Source organism: Neovison vison, chromosome 14 (assembly GCF_020171115.1).
Source record: "Neovison vison isolate M4711 chromosome 14, ASM_NN_V1, whole genome shotgun sequence".
Classification (NCBI taxonomy): Eukaryota; Metazoa; Chordata; class Mammalia; order Carnivora; family Mustelidae; genus Neogale; species Neogale vison.
In genome coordinates, this window is record NC_058104.1 from 26,843,175 (window position 1) to 26,866,317 (window position 23,143).

A 23,143-nucleotide genomic window follows, 5' to 3' on the forward strand; every position below is an offset into this window, starting at 1 on the left:
AGCAATAATTCCTATTGTTCATGACTATTACCCTTTTTTTTAATGTGGCATTTTAGGATTATAATAGTTTGTTCATGTGCTGTCAGCGGGAGTTTGGTAATTTCCATGCTTTGCTGTTGGACAGTGTTGCTGTGAACATGTAGTACGTATTTTCTGGTGCTTATCTAACAGCTTCTTGAGAGTGTACCTAGAGGTGAAACGGCTGGCACACAGGGTATGTGCATCCTTGACTTCACTGGTTGTTGCCAGATCATTCTCCAGTTGTACCAAGTGCAGCTCCTTAGAGCAATGTCTGAGAGTTCCTGTTGTCCCATACCCTTGCCAGGCCGTGGTATTATCAGGTTTTCAGTTTTTTTGCTAATTTGAAGTGGTACATTTTCTTCATTTCTAGTGTGTTTGAACATCATGTCCTTGTTTATTTGACTATTTCACTTTCCTCCTTTGTGACTTGTTTCTCTTCTGTATGTTTTTTCTGTCAGATTGCTTACCGCCACTGCCCTCTATATCTTTAGTTCTTTGTATGTTCTGGCTACTTATCTTTTGTTGATATTTTGCATTTCAAATATGTTCTCCCAGTGGCTTATCTTTTATGGTGTGCTTTGTTGTGTGCAAGTTTACATTTTCATCAAGTCGTATTTATTGGTCTGTTCACTTACGGTTGGTGCTCTTTGCATCATGTTTAATAAATCCTGCCGTACTCAGAGTACTTTGGGGCCATAAAGAGATCCTACCATATTTTCTTCTAAAAGTTTGTTCTGCTCTTTAGCATGAGTCTAATCCACATGGCATTTATTTGTGTGTGTGGTATGAGATAGGGAATCATTTTCCATGTGAATAAACTGGCGGTATGAGCCAGCATCTCTGATTGCATAGTCCATCTTTTCCCCCACTAATTTGTAATGCCACTTTGTCATGTATTAGATTGCTCAATCTGCAGTTCTGCCTCACTGGTCTAGCATACATTCTTGTGTCACTTTTATACTGGCTTAATTACTGGAAATTGATATATTATGCAAAGCTCCACGGTAGGAACTTCGACCAGATGGTTGTGATTGGAACGTAGGTTCTGGCAGTAGAGTAGTGGGTATTTGCATTGGGCAAGTTGGTGGATGTGATACTGGGCAGGGTTTTAAGGAGAACTTTGAGGGCACAGATTAGATCTAACCACGGGACCCAGTGGGTCACTGGATGCTACTGGGGATAGCCATAGGGACTATCTTTGAGCAGCCTTCAGTGGTTATTTCAGAGCGAACTAAGGGTCTCAAAATGTTACCATTTGTACATTCCCCGCAAACTTGTATATATCCCTTCTGTTTTTTCTGGAGACCTTTCTGTTAGCTTTTCTTTAAAGTGTTATTCTCTTAAAACCTCACCAGATGCTTCAGACATCTCTTACATGAGAAAGCCTTTAGAAACTGGTTATTATGAACATTCATTGCTTTGGTGTTACAGCTTTCCTTTGAAAATAGGTTCTTAGCATTGCCACTTTCTTTTACAGTTAATGTGGCCCCCTTTTTTAACCTCAGGCTTTTACTTTATTTTCTTCTCTACTTTGTACTGAATTGAATCAGAAAAAAATGAATGCTATTTTTAAGTGCTATTATTCTTTTGAAGAAAAGCTTCCATCTAAAATGTTTGTCTAAACTCCAAGGGGTTTCTAGCAACTGCACTTACTTTATGAAGAATGAGTAACATGACCTTTTCTTTAAATTTTAGAGAACAAGAGTGATGTCACAACGCTCCAAATATATGTCGTTGTCTTCCTTATTTTGCTGGTATTTGAAGTCTTGTTAAATAGTTAACTGACTTAGTAGGAACCAAATAACTTAGAAAATTGGCAGTACATAGATCATTAAGCCCTCGTGAACCCTCTGGTGCTTCTGTGCAGTTTGAGAAAGAACTGTTAAAAGAGATGCAGCATGGGGCAGGAGGACCCAAAACCTCTGTATTTCTGTTTTTCTAATTGGAAATGGCTTTATTCTCTTTGCAGACTACACAAGTACAGCATGCTCATTGTGTAAACTTCACACAATCCCAAGGAGTCTAGAACAGCACCACCCCCTAGACCTTCGTGCCGTGACGCGGGCGTTCTCATGTGTCCGCCAGTGCCGGAGCCATTAGCCCCACGTGGCCGTGGGGCACTTGAAATGTGACTAGTTTGATTGCAGACCTGCATTTTTTGTCTCATTTAATTTAAATTCATTGAAATCTAAACAGACACATGTGGCTGGCGGCTGTAGTCTGGGACACTGAGCACTCACCCGTGGAAGTGTATACTGGCAGTCAGTCCCTGCGTGTCTGTTGGTCTCCATGTCTGCCTGCCCATTTCCGCTCTTCTTTGCCTCCTGCCCCATCTCTGTCCACCTCGCCGTCTTCCTCTTTAGTGTGCCTTGTCCAGTCTCCCTGCCTGCTCTTGCCTGCCAGCCCACCCGCTGCTCTGCCTCTACCCCCGTTCTCTTGCTCAGTCCGTGTGTGTGTTGTATGTATACATGATCTTTTCTGTTCAGTAGCCAGGTTTGCTATCTATATCTATATCTATATCTAAAATGGGTATTTACCCTTTCAGTTCAGGTCATGTACTGGTGGGCAATAGGTTCTTCTCAGTTTCTGTCTTTGAGTATTTTTTTTAACTACTATAACATTAATATAACTATAACATTTTCCTGTTATATTTTTTTCCTCTATGTTCTTCGCGTACTTTTCTGTCGTGCACAGGGTTGGGTTGTTCAAAACTATGAAGTCTGTCTTTTGTTTTGTGCTTTGGTACCTGTTGGAGTTTCCTGAGCACTTCAAAGAAAGACTCACGGCCCCACGTCACACCCCAACCACTTGCCTCAAGGACCACATTAAGGTTTACAGCCTTTAATAGTGCAGTGTGCTAAGAAGACAGAGACTGGAATGTTGCATTAACGTGAGTGTCTGCCCACTGCTGTCTGTCTCAGGTTGGCCTGGAGCAGCTGCCTGTTCCTTTCTGGAGCCGTCTTGTCAAGGGTGCGTAGGTAATGGCAGCACAGGGCTCACCCTCTGTCCAGCCCCTCCCGGTGGGGGTGGAGGGGAGCACCGCTTCCTGGTTGGAATTTCATTGCAGGTAAATACTTGGGGACTCAGTCTTTTCTGGATTCAAAAGGAAATCACAATTCCTACCCACAGTTTAATGGAAATCTTGGTCTGGCAAAGAATGGTCATGCCAGCCAAAGGTTTGAAACCTGAGAAGAGTTGAAGGTGGCCCCAGAGATGGGTGAGGGCGAGTGGGAGCCTGCTGTGGCTGACGGCTCAGCTCTGTCCAGTTGGCAGGTCTTTTTTTCTTCTTTTTTAAAACCATATCTCCCAGAATTTTGTAAAAATATTCTGTTGCCACATATCTGATTAAAAACTCTTGAGTCTCTTAAAAATAACTTGTTTAATGAAATTCCATGTAATAGTTGCTTTTATTTGGCAAGTGGGCTTTATGCACTAAATCTGTCTTAGAAGGTTTATAATAAGCTGAGGTCATTTCCAAGTGATCTTCCAAGGTCCATGTTCCAAGTGATGATTAAAGATTTTTTTCATCTTTATCTGAAAAATATTTTTCTTAAGGACAATGATGTATTTATAGGAAATAATTAAAGTAATGTTGCTTGAAAAACAAAGGGCTTGTGGAACACAGCAACCTGAGCTGCCTTCCCCTTCAGTAGTTAGTCATTTCCAGTACGGATCTTGTAACCCTGATAATTACTTCAAGGACTAAATTCAAAATCCTGAACTTCTCTGGCTCCTTTAAGAAAAAGCCAAAGAGGTAAATGTTATAAGGAATAAAAAGTACATGGAGAGCTTTTACTGATTGTACTTAAAAAAACAAACAACTTCGGCAATCTTATAATCCATTGAGATTAATTTGGGTACCTAGATTTCAGAAGTGACTATAAGAACAATGCCCTTTCTTTCTTTCTTTTATTTATTTATTTTAGAGCCATTGGGTGGGGGGGAGAGAGAACATCTTAAGCAGGCTCCACTCCACGCCCAGTGTGAGCCCATTCTCACCACCCTGAGATCATGACCTGAGCCAAAATCAAGTCAGACGCTTAACCAACTCTGCCACCCAGGTGCCCCAGAACAGTACCTTTCCTTTATTTATTTATTTTTTATTAAAGATTTTTAAATTTATTTGTCACAGAGAGAGAGAGAGCATAAGTAGGGGGAGCAGCAGGCAGAGGGAGAAGGAGAAGCAGGCTCCGCACTGAGCAGGGAACCCAACGTGGGGTTTGAGCCCAGAACCCTGGGATCATACCTGAGCCGAAGGCAGACTCTTAACCGACTGAGCCACCCAGGCACCCCAGCACCTTCCTTTAAAAATGAGCTCATTTTTTTTTTTTTCTTTCCCATGTTGTATTGCCAGCTATCTGGAAATCCAAAGCCTGTTAAATCCCAAATGTTGGAGAAGACAACACAGTATATAAATATTGATTTCAACTTCTGTTACTTTTAGAGCTAGCCTGTATTATGCCTGTGTTAGGGAGATTTTAAGACCCATTATCATTTATTCATCATGGTATTTTTGTGTGTCTGAACAGTTGGTAGGAATAACTTTTTTTTTTTTTTTTTTGGAGTTTGAAGTCTAATTAGAAAGTCAAGACAAGCTAGAAATAAAGCCTATTGTGAAGTTTTTGCAAAATTTAGATAATAAGTGCGATGCTCTGTCATTGCATATACTAGGGGCCCAGGCCTATGGTAGACAAAATAACGGTCCTGGTTGCTAACATTGATTGACTCTGCGTGGTGTGTTCACAGCTCTGCTGTGACCTCTCCTCTATCTTCAGTTCTTTTAATTCTACGAACTATGAGCCTTCGTCACTTCCATCTCTAACCAAAGATCCTGTGGCTTTGAAAATTCTTACCTACCAACTAGACCATTTCAGAGCTGGAATTTGAACCCAGGCAGCCCAACAAACAGAAGAAAGCCTTCACCACCGGAGGTCTTGAGTAATATGGGCTGAATACAATGACAGGTGGATACTCCAGCGCTTAACACATATGTCTCCTTTAATGTGCACCGGCAAGCTTGGGAGACACCATTTATACCCATCTTACAAAGAGGCTGAAGTGACTTGCCCAAAGTCATGCCCCTTGTAGCTCGCGTGGTTTACAACTGCACAGGAGTGATTAACACCAATTTAAGAGAGATTTTTATTAGTTTATTGCAAGGATTGCTTTAGCTCTGATCAGTTCAGTATTTTAACCCTTGGCTAAGTCGAATATAGAAAGACAAATTGTAGATGACACAAAGGTGAGAGGAAGTCTATATTGTACTGGAGGATGAGACAGTATTCAAAAAGGTTCTTTGGTTTTGATTTGTTTCTTTTTAAAACATAAGTACTACATCCGCCTGTTCAAAGACGATAGTAAAACAGGGGGAAATCTGCCTCCCCACAGGCAGCCGGCACACCGGTGCGCTCGCTCACACAGGTGACAGCCACTCGCCGCTTTCTTGTGTCTGCACGCAGAGTTCCACTGTACAAAATGAATATATTCTTTTTCTCTTTCTCTCATTTACTGTCTCACTTAGCAAATCAGATCTCTGTCCCTGTCAGTGCCCCCGGAGAGCTTCCTCGTTCTTTCTGATAACTGCGTGTGCTTCCTGTGTGGATGTCCCGTGTATTTAATACCGTAAATACACAACCGTGTATTTATCCCGTCTCCCGGGGTCGTGACTGGAGTTTTTTCTAGTTGTTTGCTATGAAAAATCAAACTGCGAGAAATCGTCTTTCGCCATGTCATTGCTCTGACTTTATTTTTTATCAGTGCCTGGTAACAGTCACTGCTTTTGACATACATTTCTGATTTTTGACAAATAAACCACAACCGCAATCAAGAGGTAGAACCGTTCTCTCACCCCCAGACTTCCCCTTGGCTTCCCTTTTGTCATCAGTCCCACTCGGGGCAGCCACTGATGCCTTCTCTCTATCTAGAAGTGGCTTTCCAGTTCTCGAAGCCCTTTGGGGGCAGCTTTCTCTCACACAGAGGACTGCATTTGAGACCCGGGTGTATTGCTGCAGATGCCAGGAGCTCCGTCCCGCTACTGCTCAGGGGCGATCTGTTGCAGCGATGCGGCAGCTTTTTATTCCGCTCGGACCGAAGGTCATGTGAGTTGTTTCCAGTTTGGGGCGGCTCTAAGTGATGCTACTACACAAGTGTACATACAGATCATATTTTTTTTTTTAAGCAACCTTACTGAGGTGCCATTTATATACCCGAAGTTTTACTTATTTAAAAGTGTAAAGTTCAGTGATTTTTAGTAAATTTATGAGGTAGGCAGCCTTCGCTACAATCTGTTGTTACAACATTTTCATCACACGAACAAGAAACCTAGCGGCCATCCCATGTACACGTAATCTCGGTTTCCACCCCAGCCTCAGAAGACCACTGTTTTCAGCCATGAAGGCTTTCTGCTTTGCTTTTCTGGAAATCTCATGTAAATGGAATCCTACGATAGGAGGTCTTTGGTGTCTGGCTTCTTTCACTGAGCGTAATGTCTTTTAGTTTCTTCCATGTTGTATCAGTATTTCTTTCCTTTTTGTTGTTAAATAATATTCCATTAGGATATACCACTTTTTGCTGATTTCATTAACTAGTTGGTGGTCATTAAATTGTTGATAGTTTGGGACTATTAGGAATAATGCTGCTGTGGATATTTGCTTGTAAGTCTTTGTGTGGATATGCGTTTTCATTTCTCTTGGATAGACACTTAGGAGTGGAATTGCTGGATCACAGGGTAAAATTACATTCAGCACTTTAAGAAAATACCAAAGTGCTTTCCAAAGTAGCTGTATCATTTTACATTCTCACCTGCACTGTGTGACAGCTCCTCGCAAACACACGTCCTGAAAGAACTTCTCCAACTAACACAAAAAAGACCAATGACCCAACTTTTAAATGGGCATTTTTTCCAGAGAAGATATATAAATAGCCAATAAGCACATGAAAAGGGGCTCAACATCATTAGTCATTAGATAAATGCAGATCAAAACAACGAGGTACCACTTCATCTCCACTGAAATAGCTATGATTAACCCCCCCACAAAGAAAAGGATTTGGAAAAATTAGAACCCTTCTATTTTGCTGGAGGGGAGGATGTAAAATGATGCATGCTGTGTATCCTTGTGGACAGTTGTGTATTGTTTTTCAAATAGTTAGGCGTACAGGTACTATCTGGTAATTCCACTCCTATGTATGTACCCAGGAGAACTGAAAACATGTTCACACAAAACTTGAACATGAGGTTCATAGCGACATTACTCATCACAGCCGGAAAGTGGAAACAATCGAGTCCATCACTGGTGAATGGATAAACAAAATCTGGTAAATGCATACAATGGAATACTGCTTATCTAAGAAAAGGAAACAAATACTGACACTGGTACAGCATGGCTGAGTCTTTGAGAACATTATGTTAAGTGAGAGGCGCTCCCCACAGAGGCCTCGCATTCTCCGTGACATGTCTAGACTAGGCGAATAGAGACCGAGAGGAGATGCGTGGTTGCCAGGAGCTGCAGGGAGAGGAGACCAGGAGATGATTGCTGATGTACGTGCGATTTCAATGTGGTAAAAATGTCCTGGAATTAGTGAGAGTTGCGTGCCTTGTGAATATACTAAAAATCACTGACTTTCATGGAAAGTGGTGACTTTCCTGTAATGTGAATTTTATCTCAATTAGTTGAGAAAAACTCCAAACTCCTTATCCACTACTGTCGTAAAACTAATAAAATTTTCACAGATGATTGAAATTGTTCTTTTATGATATGTGCCAAAGTGTATTTATCTTATTTTTTTAAAGATTTTATTTATTTATTTGACAGAGAGAGATTGCAAGTAGGCAGAGAGGCAGGCAGAGAGAGAGGAAGGGAAGCAGGCTCCCTGCTGAGCAGAGAGCCCGATGTGGGGCTCGATCCCAGGAAACCAGGATCATGACCTGAGCCGGAGGCAGAGGCTTTAACCTACTGTGCCACCCAGGCGCCCCAGTGCCAAAGTGTATTTAATGTAGAGAAGAATTCACAAGTATTCTGAAGGACTGTGAAAAAATGAGAATAGATTTCCTCTTTAACAGTGGCTGTTGCTGGGGTTGCTATTAATGGTACTCTGAATATGAACTTTAATTTGGCATGTACTCTGAACATTTGTCTCAAAGTACAGTATTAACATATTTTGCATAAAGTTAGACAATTACAAAATAATATCTAAGTTGTAATTTGTATTAACAAACATGAGGAAACTGAAAAAGGCCCAAGTTTCTAATTTGACATGCCTTTGGCATCAATATAAATCTTTAAAATGCTTTGTGGTAGAACTTCTTTATCTCTCCTCCACTGGTCCAGTTTGCTGGTTTACCGACCTTCTCCAGGCCCTTTGTCTTGGGACAGGAGGTGACGCTGAAGTCTGGTATGCATTTCTGTTCTCACTGATGAAGTTGTATGCTAACCCAAAATCAGCTGTGTTTATTCCCAAATCCGTTTATGCCAGTAGCAGGAGTAATCATAATTACATAGTTTCACTAAATGTTACATAAACTGATGAAATACAAGTGCAAAGAAAGTTAAATATTTGGAAACACAAAGTCATTTACTTAATACTATTGAATCAGGTGTGTGAGAGAAATGGGAAAATCGGATTAAAAATTGTAAAAATATAGTTCTTAAAATCCTTTAAATTTTTGTTCCACTTTATAAAAAATTGAAACTCAAGTTCATAGACCCTGGTGGTTTATGCCAGACATCTGATACATGTGGAAAGAGAAGGCCTTGACCCTGTAGTGGAAGACTGGCAAAGACAGAGGACATTTATAGACTCTGATTTAAAAGAGAATGTGTCAAGATTTATGTGTATTATCCTTAACAACTCCTCTTGTTTCAAAGAATGTTTGAGTATAGCTAATATACAGTGTTGTTACACGAGTTTCAGGTGTCTAGCATAGCAATTCAGCAGTTCTACACTCTGGGCAACAACTCTAGGCTCATTGCAAGTACGGCTGTCTTGTCACCGTACAGTGCAGTTACTACCATCGACTCTATTCCTGATGCTGGCCCTTTCATCCCTGTGGTTTAATCATTCTAGAACTAGAAGCCTTACCTCCCATTCCCCTCCACCCTCTGGCAAACCCTGGCAACCATCAGTTTGTCCTCAATTTATAGGCCAACAACTCCCCTTTTAACTGAGTCTTTTCAGTTTACCAACTACCTACCTGATAACTAGCTACCTGGTCCCATCTGCTACTTAACTAGCCACGAGATCTTAGACAGGTAAATTAAACTTTAGCTTTTTGTGTGTGTTTGTGATACTTCTAAATTTAGTAAAACACCTTGTTTAAATTTAAATTCTACTGATTCCTAGTATCACAAAGAATAAAGAGCTAGAAAATAGAAGAGACTTCCCTCTTTCTTTCTTTTCCCTTCCTCCTTTCCCTCTCTGCCTTACAGAACCTGCAAGTAGGAGTACAGTATCTTTTTTTATCTGTTAAATAAGACATTTGTTTAGTCTGTTTACAAATATTTACTTTGTAACATGTAAATCAAATGCTAATCTGTGAGTCAACAAAATTAGAATTTGTTTTTAACCCAGTATTTGCTAAGTATGGAAATCATCTCAGTTTAAAATTAATCTTCCAATCAGTTCTTATTCTCTCAGAATCATTCATTTTTGAATAAACTTGGGAAATGAAGTTGTTCAAGCTTTAAAAAAAAAAAAAAAGACATTTTGGCCATTTGCCTTGGAGCATATTTTCTAGCTCTTTATGTCTTTTTATATAGTAATTTAAAAGCCACGTGTGTTTTAAACTTCTGCTAATTCAAATTTTGATTTATAAATGTGTCAAAATGAATATTTCAGAAACAGTGTTTACTTAAGTATTAGTTACAGTACTTAAGAATGCATCTTTTTGGAGGCTGTTAAGGATATAGTTTGCTCTGTGTTATGTTCAGTTGGAACAAATCTTCAGTAAACAAGTTAAAAAATAAATCCCCCGTCGGCATATCTTGAGCTATAAGAGCCACCTCAAGCATAGGAAGGCAGTTACATAATTTTTTCTATATAGCGTATTGTCCGTTTTTGGTATATCTATAGTACCTTTTCGCTGTGTATTTAATGATTGCCCATAAAAATCCAACTGCTGCAAACGAAAACCATACGCAGAAAAGTTGTTGATTTGGAAAAGTTGTAAGCTGCTGTCAGAAGCACGCCATGTTTCTGTGCAGTACATCCACGGCTGTAGATTTCATGTCTTCCGGTCTGGAGTTCAATTCCAGTTATGCCCTCAGGGTTCGCTGAAGGGGAACAGTGGGAGGAAGAGTGTTGCCTTCATCTGCTATAAAGCAGGCATGCTTCGCCTGCTCCTGCCCAATGCTAATGTCGTGTTGTAACTGTCCGATTGATGAGGTCTTTACCTCTAGGAGCTGCAGGGGTTATGACCGAGTTGTCATTGGAACCGCAGTGCCCAGCAAAATGCCTAATGCTCTGGGACCTCAGTGTGCTTGCTGAAGATTTGTTCGGACGGCTCCATCTCCCTCTTCCTCAGCATCCCCCCTCCCTAACATAATGCTTCTCTTTCAGTTACTTGCTCTGACTCACTCACATTTGGCACATAAATGTCACGTTACTGGGGAAGGAATACGGTCTTCGAAGGTGAAATCCTGGCTTTGACCCTGGTCTCTCACAGTTGCTTTATCTTTCCAAGCTTGGGTTTTCTCATCTGTAAAATGAGAATACTGCCTGCCAACAGAATAGTCATTAGAGTAAAATTAAGGAAAGCCTAGCATAAACTTAATGCCAAGAGGAGCAGAAATGGAAATATTCTTCCATTTTCTTTTACTTATTTGTCATTTATAGGTGAGGAAACGGGATCCCTGAGAAGTTCATTGCTTTGCCTAAATTCCAATAGCTATCTCTCTAGTGCCCCCCAACCCCCGCCCCCCGATTTCCAGGTTCCCTCCTAGGAGCCTGTGCCTTCTCAGAGTGAACGCTCTTCACCACTACTCATCCCTGCCTTATCGAATGATACCACCAGCTCTTCTGTCCGCCCACGTCTGGAACTCTCAGCCACCCTCAGCTCCTTATTTACCTTTGGAATGAGGCAGGCATCAAGCCTTGACATTTTGCCACTTAATATTATTTGAACCTATTGCCCGTTCTGCATTTCCACAGTCTTAACCTCGTCCCTCTGCATTTCAGCGTGAGATTTTATCAGTGACCAGCCTCTGCCAGAATTCTCTTTCTAAACTGCAAGTCTGTTCATATCGCTGTCCCTTACGGTGCACGTTCCTTCGCAGCTGTGCTCTGACTTACACGCCAGACTCCTCTTCCGCCCCTCCCCCGCCTGCCCATTCCGCACTAGCACCGTCCCCGTGGGATGAGAAAAAGTCTGCGCCTGCAAACTCCTATTCATCCTTGAAGACTTTCCTGACTTATCCAAATGCAGTTAGACGTTCAGATCTTAAGGGTCTTGTTCTACCTACTGGCAGTCTCAGTTTTCACACCTGCTGTACTCATTCCCTCTCGACCTCTCTTCCCTCTCATTGGCCAAATGATTTATTCTCTCTTTAAAAGAAGGGGTTCCACTGGATCAGTGAGTCTCCGCACCGGCTACACATTAGAATAGCTCTGTCGAGGACTAGTTATGTCAAAAATCTCTGGAGATCCTCCCTTTCCCGCCCCTCCCAGGATTTTTTTTTTAAGTCCCTCAAAGGAACGTTAAGAAGTACTTAACTAGACGTCAGTTCTAAGGTAACTTTCACATAAAATATGTTAGTCTAGAATTTATACAGTCTTTTTAAATATAAGAGCATTCAAGTAGTCAAACCAGGAATTAAATTAGAAAAAAAAATTAGGAACAAAAACACCTTTCATGGTTAAGAGTTCATCAGTTAAGAGTTCATCAGAGTAGTAGTAGTGTGGTGAAATAATGTTTGTATAGAAACCTGCAGTTTTAGAACTCTCATTTTCTGGTTCCATCTTAATTGTTAAACTGTGTATGTACAGATTGGATAAAGTATTTCCTTTATCGGTTTTTCTCCCAGTTAGAAGCTGGGAGGTGAATATTGTTTATATAAAAATATAAACAGGTTTGACTCTGAATTCCTGATATCCTTAAGCAATTTCATTTAGAAGACAATATAGAAGTAGCAATATATTATTAAGGAAGTATTGTCACATATACAGTTAGCAGGAGTTCTTAAATAAGTAAATGAATTTTGGATTCTAACATTAGTTATTTAACAAATGGCTGCCAGGAGCTTTGGAGCAAGAATAGGTAATATAAAGTACCCCAGCACCGATACCATTAATTTACCCAACCCCACCCAAAATTCTGTTTCTCAAAAGTGCATTTGATTTGAAATTTTCAACTTGTTTGATTATGGGACTTAATAGTAAATCTGCTTCTGATGTAGGAAATTACTTTGCGTATGTGATTAACATTGTCTTTGAACTTCCTGATTCAAGTTTTATCTTGTCTGAATTTAGAGATTTGTTTTTACTGGCTGTTAGCCAGGTGTTTTCCTAATGTTTATAATTCAGGAGAGCTCGAAAGAGCAGGGACAACAGTTGTAGTGTTGCTGAATCATTTTTTATTGAGTATATTTGGATATTCTGTCTGTGCATTTGGCTGATTTTATATTAAATGTATTAATTTTGATATTGATATTCTTTGGACTCTTATTATTTAGTTTCCTTTATATAGCATTGATTATATACCCTTTATTTACTAATATTTCTTGTGCATTAGTCATTAGGAACAGTTAGGTACAGTGGAAAGAGATTTGGCTCTCTACTCCACTCAGTTCAAAATAGATATTAGCACTGATTTTGAGACTACCTTAGCCCAAAGGCCCAGCATCTTTTAAAATACAAGTTATTATTGGTGCTATCTTGACTTCTCCATTCAGAAAAAAAGATATGAATGAATTAATAGATGAACAAGAGGGCTCTCATTCTGTGGTGTTTTTGTTTTCTGTCTCTGATGTTGTATCTGAAAATGAAGAGGTTTGTTTTTTGAGAAGAAGAGCTATATTCCAGGTTGATCTTACTAGTGTTATGTTGTGCTTTGACCTGGTGCTGGATAATTGTTGGATTAGTTTGTTTTGCCATATGGGTGTGTAGGGTATTACCTCCATATTCATTCATTGTCAGTTATAGACAAGTTAGTATTTTATCACACTTTCTCTAGTTAAAGCTAAATGATTGCTTTACTTTCACAACTAAATTATGACCCAGTGAAAGAATTCATTCTAATGCCATTTCTTTAACATCTCAATTAGAGGCTGTTGAATGGACAGTGTTTTTTTATGTTTGATGTTACATTTCAGTTTCAAAAGAAAATTATCAGGCAGTTAAGTGGATATTGGGTGACAGCTTACAAATTTGGTAGTAGAATGTGGGACCAGATAGAGTCTAGACTCAATCAAAAATGTTCATGAATATTAAGTTAAAATTTTGAGCACTTTTTCTTTTCCTTTTGCTACATTTTGTAAAAGATTTTCTTAGCTTATAATTTTCTTAATTTGGAGGGAACGTGTGGGAGTTTAAGGTGCTCATAATGTCAAGGAATAATAGGTTGAAAGAAATTCTTCAAGATGAAGAAAAAATAATCCTGCATGAAAATATTTTAAAATCTCATGCATAAAGGATCTTTCAAATCATTAACGCTAATGTTCAGAGTTTGTACATCATACTGTTATAAGGGCAATATGGTACTGGTATCTTAGAATTAGTTTACTGTGGACAGATTTTATTTTATATGAATAAATAATTTGAAATGAAATTCATATTTTGAAAAAATCTAGGAGCCATGTTTTAATATTCTGTAGTGAAACAGTTCATTTTACATGTAAGTATACCTACCTAACACATGTTTTTTAGTTTTCTTTCTTCCTTCCTTCCTTCCCTCCTTTCTTCCTTCTTTCCTTGTTTAATTTTTTCTCTTGGCATTAGTATAGTCATTTCAGCCTCAGGCTTCTTGTTTGCCTGACCTTTTTCTGTCCCTTTACTTCCATCCTATTTATGCCTTCATATTTAAAGTAGGTCACTTATAGGCATGACGTTTTTAGACTTTTAAAATCCATCCTGTCAGTCTCTTTTAATCATAATGTTTAGTCCATGTACATTGAAAGTAACCATTGATAAAGTAAGATTTTGATCTACTGTTTTACTCTTTGTTCTTCTTTGTCCCATCTCTCTCTCTCTCTCTCTCTTTGTTTTTGTTTGTTTCTGTTACTTCTTTTTAGGCTAGTTGAGTATTTTTAGAGTTCCTTTTTAATTTTCATATTGGCTTTTGAGCTAAAACTATGTTTTTTTAATGGTTGCTGTGGGAATTACAATATATAACTTTAACGTCTCCATGGAGTTCAAGTTAAGATTGCACACCTCTCTTATAATGTATAGAAATGTAATAATGTTGTGATAGTTACCCTTCCCCATCTTTTATGCTATTGTCATATATATTATAAATATGCCCATGATAGGCCCCTTGACATAGTACTGTAAATATTACTTTGAATAGTAACAGTTAAGAAAGCAGGAGGAAAAACAAGTCTTTGGTTTTTATCTACATGTTTACCATTTCTAATGCTTTTCATTCTTCTGATCCAAGTTTCTATCTGGTATCACTTCCCTTCAGCCTGAAGAAATTCATTTAGCATTTCTCGTAGTGTGTGCCTGCTGGTGACAATTTTGCCTTCATTGTTAAAGGATATTTTTGTTGAATATGGAACTCTGGATGGATAGTTGGAGACTCTGGATTCTGTGAGGTTTCCTCTTAACAGTCCTGTTTTATTTTAGCAACTAACTTTGCTGAACTCACTTTTGCACACTCCCTTTCCTGTGGTGAGCAGCAAGTGAAATCTCAGTTCTGGTTTTTTGTTTTGTTTTGTTTTGTTTTTTGTTGGTTTTTTCCCATAGCTGGGCTGTTGGGATTCTCCTTGCATATGCATCATTTAGGGGGTCACCAGAGACTTGGGCTGAGTTCATACACAGAATTTAGGACCTCCTCTTTCCTGGCTCATTCTTTTCAGGGAACTAAATACAGAGTCAAGAAGTAGATCCACATGTATGTAGTCAGCTGATCTGCAATAAGGTTACAAAGGCAACTCCACAGAGAAAAGATAACCTTTTCAACAAATGGTGTTGGAACAGTCATGTACTTTTATGCCAAAGACAGAAAACTTTGATTCCTATCTCCCAGCCTATACAGAAATTAATTCAGAGCAGATCATAGACTTAAATGTAAAAAACAAAACTATGAAATATCTAGAAGAAAACATGGTAGATAATCTCTGTGGCCTTAGATTAATCATACATTTTTTAGCTACAACACTAAAATCATGATTCAGAAAAGAAAAAAATCAACAGGTTGGACTTCATCAAATTAAAAACAGGTGCTTTTTATAAAACACTGTTAAGAGAATAAAAAAATAAGCCATAGACTGGGAGAGAATATTTGCACATCATATATCTGATACGGGACTTTTGTCCAGAATATATAAAGAACTTTCAAAACAATAATAAGAAAATAAATATATTCCATAAATATTAAATATATTTTTAAAAGGAACAAAAGATTTGATCAGGTACTTAACCAAAGATGATACACAGATGGCAAATAAGCACATTAAAAGACCCTCAGCTTCATTAGGGAGATACAAAGTGAGATCACAGTGATAAGGGGCTCAGAGTAGCATAGGAAGACCCTAAACTCCCCTCTTCCAGAGACACAGCAGGTTTACAGCTATTAGGGAATAATTTTCCTCTGAAAAGCACCCAAGAGCTAGATAAACAGTAGCCTCCACAACAAAAGACAAAAGAGGCATCTTGAAGGGTAGGAGGAACAGCCAGTCCAGTCGGGTTACCCCATAGTAGGAGGGAACCCCCAAGGGCAGAACACTCACTTAAAGCGTGAAAGGATTGTGCCTCATACCGGGCAACCCAACCCTTGGGGCACGCACCAGAATAACAAGGCCCCAAAATGTCTGGTTCTGCAAATCAATGGAACTTAATACTAGGAGGATCCTAGAACTGCAGGGAATGGAGATCCTGCTCTTAAAGGGCTTTTGTGCAAGAACATTCATTCGGAGATCCAGCACAAAAGCAACAGATTGAAAAGCACCTAGACCATAAGTGAGGGAGAACCACTTACTAGTTTCCTGCTAGAGAGGCAGGAACCTGCAGGGACTTTATCTGGGGACAGAAATACGGTGGATGCCATTTTTGCAATCTCATCCTAACTTGCCAGTGACTAAACTGACTGGTTCTATTTCGGGTGCCCTCTCTCTAGCCTGCTAGCACTAGAGGGTGTGCTCTTTCCTACCCCATGTCATAACTGGGCTAGGCAAGTGCCTCACGCCCCACCCATCCTGTTCAGCATCCCAGCAGCAAAAGGGTTGGGTTAACGCCCTGAGCCCCAACCCACCCCACACAAAGACCAAAGCCACAACTAGGAAAGTCAAGCGGCCCAAACCCCTCCCTCCCTGTGCAGTGGCTGAACTACCACCAGGCCGGGTGAGTGCCCTGAGCTCCACCCTTCACACATAGCAACCACATCCCTAAACCAAAGGCAGGCACTCACAACCTGTACAAGGGACACATGGAGTGCCCGGTTCTGGTAACCAGGAGAGACTGTGCTTCTGGGTCACATGGCAGAGCTTCTGCACAAAACCGTGCTTTCAGGACTCAGGGAGGAAAGATACAGATGTAGTAAAAAGAAGATGTTGTAAAAAGAAGATGAAGTGAAAAGAAACATCTGTATCCCAATGTTCATAGCAGCAATGGCCATAGTCGCCAAACTGTGGAAAGAACCAAGATGCCCTTCAACAGATGAATGGATAAAGAAGATATGGTCCATATATACGATAGAATATTATGCCTCCATCAGAAAGGATGAACACCCAACTTTTGTATCAACATGGATGGGACTGGGGGAGATTATGCTGAGTGAAATAAGTCAAGCAGAAAGAATCAATTATCATATGGTTCACTTACTTGTGGAGCATAAGGAATAACACAGAGGACATTGGGAGAAGGAAAGAAAAGTGAATTGGGGGAAATCGGAGGGGGAGAAGTACCGTGAGAGACTGTGGACTCTGAGAAACAAACTGAGGCTTTTGGAGGGGAGGAGTGTGGGGGTTGGGTGAGCCTGGTGGTGGGTATTATGTTGTATGGAGCACTGGGTATGGTGCATAAACAATGAATTTTGGAACACTGAAAAAAAAGTGAAAAAAATAAAAGACTCATGGAGGTATTTGTTTTGGCTAATACATATAGACAGAGAGGCAAAATGAGAAGCCAGAGGAATATGTTCCAAACCAAAGAACAAGGCAAATCCCTAGGAAGAGACCTTAATAAAACAGAGATAAGCAACCTATCTGATAAAAAGTTCTGAGTAATGGTCATAAAGATGCTCAGTGATCTCAGAAGAGTAAGGGAACACAGAGAGAACGTCAACAAAGAGAGAAGATATAAGAAACTACCGAACAGAAGTTATAACGGAAATAGAAAACACTCTAGAGTGGTTCAGCAGCAGCATGGATGAAACAGAAGTACGACTGTGTGAGCTGGAAGACAAAGAAATGGAAAACACCAAGACAGAGCAGCAAAATGAAGAAAAGAATTGTGAAAAGTGAGAATACCTTAAGGGATCTCTGGGACAACCTCATGCATACTAACATTCACATTATAAGGTTCCTAGAAGGAGAAGAGAGAGAAAAGCCTAAAAAAATTATGTGAGGGCGCCTGGGTGGCTCAGTCGGTTAAGTGGCTGCCTTCGGCTCTGCTCATGATCCCAGGGTCCTGGGATCGAGTTCCATATTGGGCTCCCTGCTCAGGAGAAGCCAGTTTCTCTCTTTCCCTCTGCTTGCCACTCTGCCTACTTGTGCTATCTATCTGTCAAATAAATAAATAAAAATCTTAAAAAAAAAATTAAGTGAAGTGGGGTACCTTCATAACTTACTTGGTTAACCACCTGAGCAAAATCAAGAGTCAGACATTTAACAGACTGAGCCATCCAGGCACCTCATAATTGCTTTAAATGTAAATGGTTTAAATGCCAATCAAAAGACAGGGTGGCTGAATGTATAGAACACGAATTTTCTATGTACCGCCTATAGGAGACTCACTCGGAATGTAAAGACTCACAGACTAAAAGTGAAGCAGTGGAAAAGGAGACCTTCCATGCCAATGGAAATGAAAGCTGGGGTAGTTATACTTATATCAGACAAAATAGAATTTAAAACAAAGACTGAAACAGGAGAGTTGCAGGATACAGAAGTAATATACAGAAATTTGTGCATGTCTACACCCTGATAATGAACTATCAGAGAAATTAAGATGATAATCCCATTTACAGTTGCATCAAAAGCAGTCAAGTAACCTAGAATAAATTTAACCAAGAAAGTGGAAGACCTGTACTCTGAAAACTATAAAATACTGATGAAGGAAATTGAAGATGGCATAAATAAATTGAAAGATACGCCATGTTTTGGGATTGGAAGAATGAAGATTGTGAAAATGTCCGTACTACCCAAAGCAGTCTACAAATCAACCAATTCATGGCAATCTGTATAAAAATTCCAATGGCATTTTTCACAGATGTGAAACTAACAGTTCTAAAATTTGTACGGAACCACAAAAGACCCAAAATAGCCAAAGCATTCTTGGGAAAGAGAACAAAGCTGGAAGTATTATACTCTGGAATTTCAAACTGTACTGAAAAGCAGCAGTAATCAAAACAGTGTGGTACTGGCACAAAAACAGACATAGGTCAGTGGAAGAGAATAGACCAGAAATAAACCCACACCTATATAGTCAATTAACTTATACAAAGGAGACAAGAACATGCAATGGGGAGAAGACAGTCTTTTCAATAAATGGTTTTGGGAATGTTGCACAGCTGTGTGCACAAGAATGAAACTTGATTGCTTTCTTAAGCCATACACAAAAATGAGCACAAAATGGATTAAAGGCATAAATGCAAGACCGAAACCATAATACTCCTAGACGAAGACATAGACTGTAAGCTCTTTGATATCAGTAGTGGTGATATTTTTTTGGATATGTCTCCTTAGGCAAGGGCAGCAAAAATAAATAGATGGGACCCCATCAAACTAAAAAGCTTTTGCAGAGTGAAGGAGACCATCAACACAATGAAAAGGCAGCCTGCTGAATGAAGGTCATTGTAAAGTCATATATCTGATAAGGGGTTGAGATCCAAAATATATAAAGAACTTACAAAAATAAAAACAACAACTCTGTCCATTAAATATGGACAGAGGACCTGAATAGACAGTCTTCCCAGGATGACATATAGATGGACAAAAAGCACATGAAAAGATACTGAGCATCACTGATTATCAGGAAAATGTGTATCAGAAGTACAATGAGATATCACCTAATACTAGTCAGAATGGCTGTCATCAAAAAGGCAAGAAATAACAAGTGTTGGTCAAGTTGTGTAGAAAGGGGATCCCTTGTACACTGTTGGTGAGAATATAAATTAGGGCAGCCACTATGGAAAACAGTATGGGGGTTCCTCAAAAAATTAAAAATAGAATTACCGTATGATCCAGGAATTCCACTTTTGGGTATTTAGCTGAAGAAAATGAAAAAACTAATTGAAAAAAATATATACACTACCTTTATGCTTATTGCAGTATTATTTACAATAGCCAGGGCATAGAAGTAATCCAAGTATCGATCAATAGATACTGGATAAAGAAGAGAGAGAGAGAGAGAGAGAGTGTGTGTGTGTGTGAGAGAGAGAGAGAGAGAGAGATTATTCAGCGCCCAAAAAGAATGAAATCTTGTCAGTATTATTTACAATAGCCAGGGCATAGAAGTAATCCAAATATTGATCAATAGATACTGGATAAAGAAGGGTGTGTATGTGTGTGTGTGTGTGTGTGTGTTATTACTCAGTCCCCAAAAGGAATGAAATCTTGTCTTCTGTGACAACAGGACCTCGAGGATATCATGCTAAGTGAAATAAGTCAGACAAAAGCTAACACTGTATGATTTCAGTTATATGTGGAATCTGAAAAAAATGAAAAAACGGAACAAACACACCTCACAGAACAAACTGGTGGTTGGGAGGGGGAAGGTGGGATTGGCAAAATAGGTGAAGGGAATTAAGAAGTAAAGACTTTGAGTTATAAAATAACTAAGTCTCAGAGATGTGTAATATGCAGCATAGGGGCTGTAGTCAATAATATTGTAATGATTTTATATGGTGACAGGTGGTAACCAGACCTATTGTGATGATCATTTTGAATATATAAAAATACCAAATTCCTGTCTTGTTCATCTGGAACTGGTATAATATCTTGAGTATAATTCAATAAAATAATACATAAATAAATAAAACCACACTGAGTTACCATTTCACGCCCATTGAAATAATTAAAATGAAAAAGATTAACCATAATTGTCAGCGAGGTTGTAGAACTACTGGAATTCTCCCTCACTGCTAGTAAGACTGCAGAATGGCATAATCACTTTGGAAAATACTTTGTTAGTTTCTTTAAAATTTAAATACTCAGTTGCCCTACGATCCACTCATTTTATTCTTAGGTATTTATTATGCAAGAGAAGTGAAAGCATATATCCATATAAATACTTGGACAAGAATCTTCATAGCACTTTTATTTGTAATGGAAACTGAAAACAACTAAATGCCCATCATTAGGAGAGTGGGTCAATGAACTGTGATTGGGAATTAGGGAATGCTACTAAGCAGGCAACAGTTTGGTGAAATGCTTCCCTTGCATAATGTGGACCACTATCCTTTTAGCTTTCAGCTTTTTTTTTTTTTTAAAGATTTTATTTATTTATTTGACAGACAGATCACAAGTAGGCAGAGAGGCAGGCAGAGAGAGAGGGGGGAAGCAGGCCCCTTATCATATGCAGGAAAATGATACGCTGTGATTCTCCGATCTTTCGTGCATGTATTCAGAGTATACTTGTCTGCTTCAGATAGGGTCTCTCGTACTTGTTCTTGGGCATAACCCTTGTCAAGTGTGAGTGATGTAAAGCAACATCCGCTGAGCAGAGAGCCCGATGCAGGACTTGATCCTAGGATGCTGAAATCATGACCTGAGCTGAAGGCAGAGGCTTAACACACTGAGCCACCCAGACACCCCTAGCTTTCAGCTTTCAGTAAGCTTTCTTGCTGCCCACTGCTCAACCTGTAAGCCAGGTCGAGCCCCATATCGGGCTCCCTGCTCAGCGGAAGGCCTGCCTCTCCTTCTCCCACTCCCCTCTCTTGCTGTCTCTCTCTTTCTGTCACTTAAATAAAAAAATAAAATCTTTTAAAAGAATAAAATCTTTAATGACATCAATGACTATAACTTTCTTTAATCCACAGTATAAAAAATTACGTAAAATACCTTTCAACTTATATTTACCCGGTAAGTGCTATTTTAGATAGGAATGCCATTATTCCTGTGTGTTGGACAAAGAACCCAAGATCCAGAGAAAGTAAACGAATTGGCAGTTGCTTCACAGCAGTGAAGCTGGACTAGAACCCAGGGTTTCCATTTTAATATTTTTGTGTAACTTGGAGAAAAATCAATGTACCATCTCCTTACACGTCTTTACTTGACAGTCTCTTCGGCAGGCTGCATTTAAGAGAGGTCTCGGACGCCCGTCGCCAGTCGCTGGAGCACCATGGATCCCCCAGGGGCACTAGACGCCGAGGATGAGCTGGGGCCGTTAGCCCATCTTGCCCCGAGTCCTCAAAGTGAAGCTGTTGCCCATGAATTCCAGGAGCTGTCCCTGCAGCCCAGCCAGCACCTGCCCCCTCTGAATGAGAGGAAGAACGGTGAGCTCTTCATCATGCGCAGTGGGGACTGGGTTTAAAGACTTTCCTTTTCGTGAGCCAAGTTGATTACTGTTTGGTAGTAAAATTTTTTTTTTTTTGGGTTGGTTACATTGGGCAGCCTGTTACGAGGGGAGAGCCTCATTGGGGTGCTGGCTGGTTTTGAGTAAGGCACACTTTGCATTCAGTTCTTTATTATTCCCCCAGTAAGTATCTGGTAGCGGTATTCTCCTTGCAAACAAGCTCTGGGTGCAACCGCGCTAGCACTAGGTTTCATGCTACGACGACACTGCAGCGTAGCCTGCAAGACAGACTGAGGCTTGGACCAGACTGTCCTCCCCTTTCCCCGTCTCCAGTGTGTTGCACCTTAGTTTCAGAATTGACAGCCTTTAAGTTATTTGGATAACTTAGTTATTTGGATAACTTTAGTTACTTTAACTTTATCCACAAGTTATTTGGATGATCACTAAGGAAACAAAGAATTTCTTATTTGAGTGTTTTTCTATGAGTGGGCATAGGATATGATCGTATTGTCATTCTTTGACTGCTTGTCATTGTGTACAAAATGAATATTTTCTATTCATTTGGTATCTGTCAGGAAATTTTCATTGGTCACAGAGGCTTGTCAGAGTCTCCGGAAAATACAGTACTATCGGCTTTTAATGTAAATAAATAAGGATAGATAATAGACACTTAATTTTAATACTTATAACATAAAAACTAACAAACATAAAATGTTAGAATTTGTGAACACATCAAGCATATATATTAAAAGGGCCACATGAGGAATGTCAGCTGAATTTATTGTGCTTTCTGTAGTTCTGATGAGTTTTACATTTACAGATAGACATTTTTAAAATTTTCGTTTTAAAAGCCAGAAGAAATGAAACCATTCCCTTCTAGAACATTTCCTTATGTACCTTGTTGCTTATTTTTCTGGGTTCTGCTTCCCAGTCCTTTTCACTATTGGCCTTATCATATGCAGGAAAATGATACGCTGTGATTCTCCGATCTTTCGTGCATGTATTCAGAGTATACTTGTCTGCTTCAGATAGGGTCTCTCGTACTTGTTCTTGGGCATAACCCTTGTCAAGTGTGAGTGATGTAAAGCAACATTTTGGCTCAAGTGCTATCAGACATTTCAGGCTATAGAACCTTCCATCAATTAGGGGCCTTCCTCTCTAAGACTGGCTGACAGAGTATAACCATATTTACTAAAGCATGACTAAGTGTCATCAGATTCACTTAGTATCTTTAGACCTGTGTCATGTTCAGATTATTATCCTCAAAAAAATATATGTGAGTTGCACCTGTATAAAACTG

General features: G+C 39.5%; 1 protein-coding gene across 4 annotated transcripts in view; it reads left to right on the top strand.

Moving 5' to 3' along the window:
- MRTFB (myocardin related transcription factor B) overlaps positions 1-23,143 on the top strand; it is a 184,610-nt gene that overhangs the window by 44,009 nt on the left and 117,458 nt on the right. For all 4 annotated transcript variants that reach the window (XM_044233088.1, XM_044233091.1, XM_044233089.1 and 1 more), the window contains one exon: positions 21,608-21,823. In XM_044233088.1, coding sequence (XP_044089023.1) covers positions 21,670-21,823 — 154 coding nt within the window. In that variant the 5' untranslated portion in view covers positions 21,608-21,669. The remainder of the gene's footprint in view (positions 1-21,607; positions 21,824-23,143) is intronic.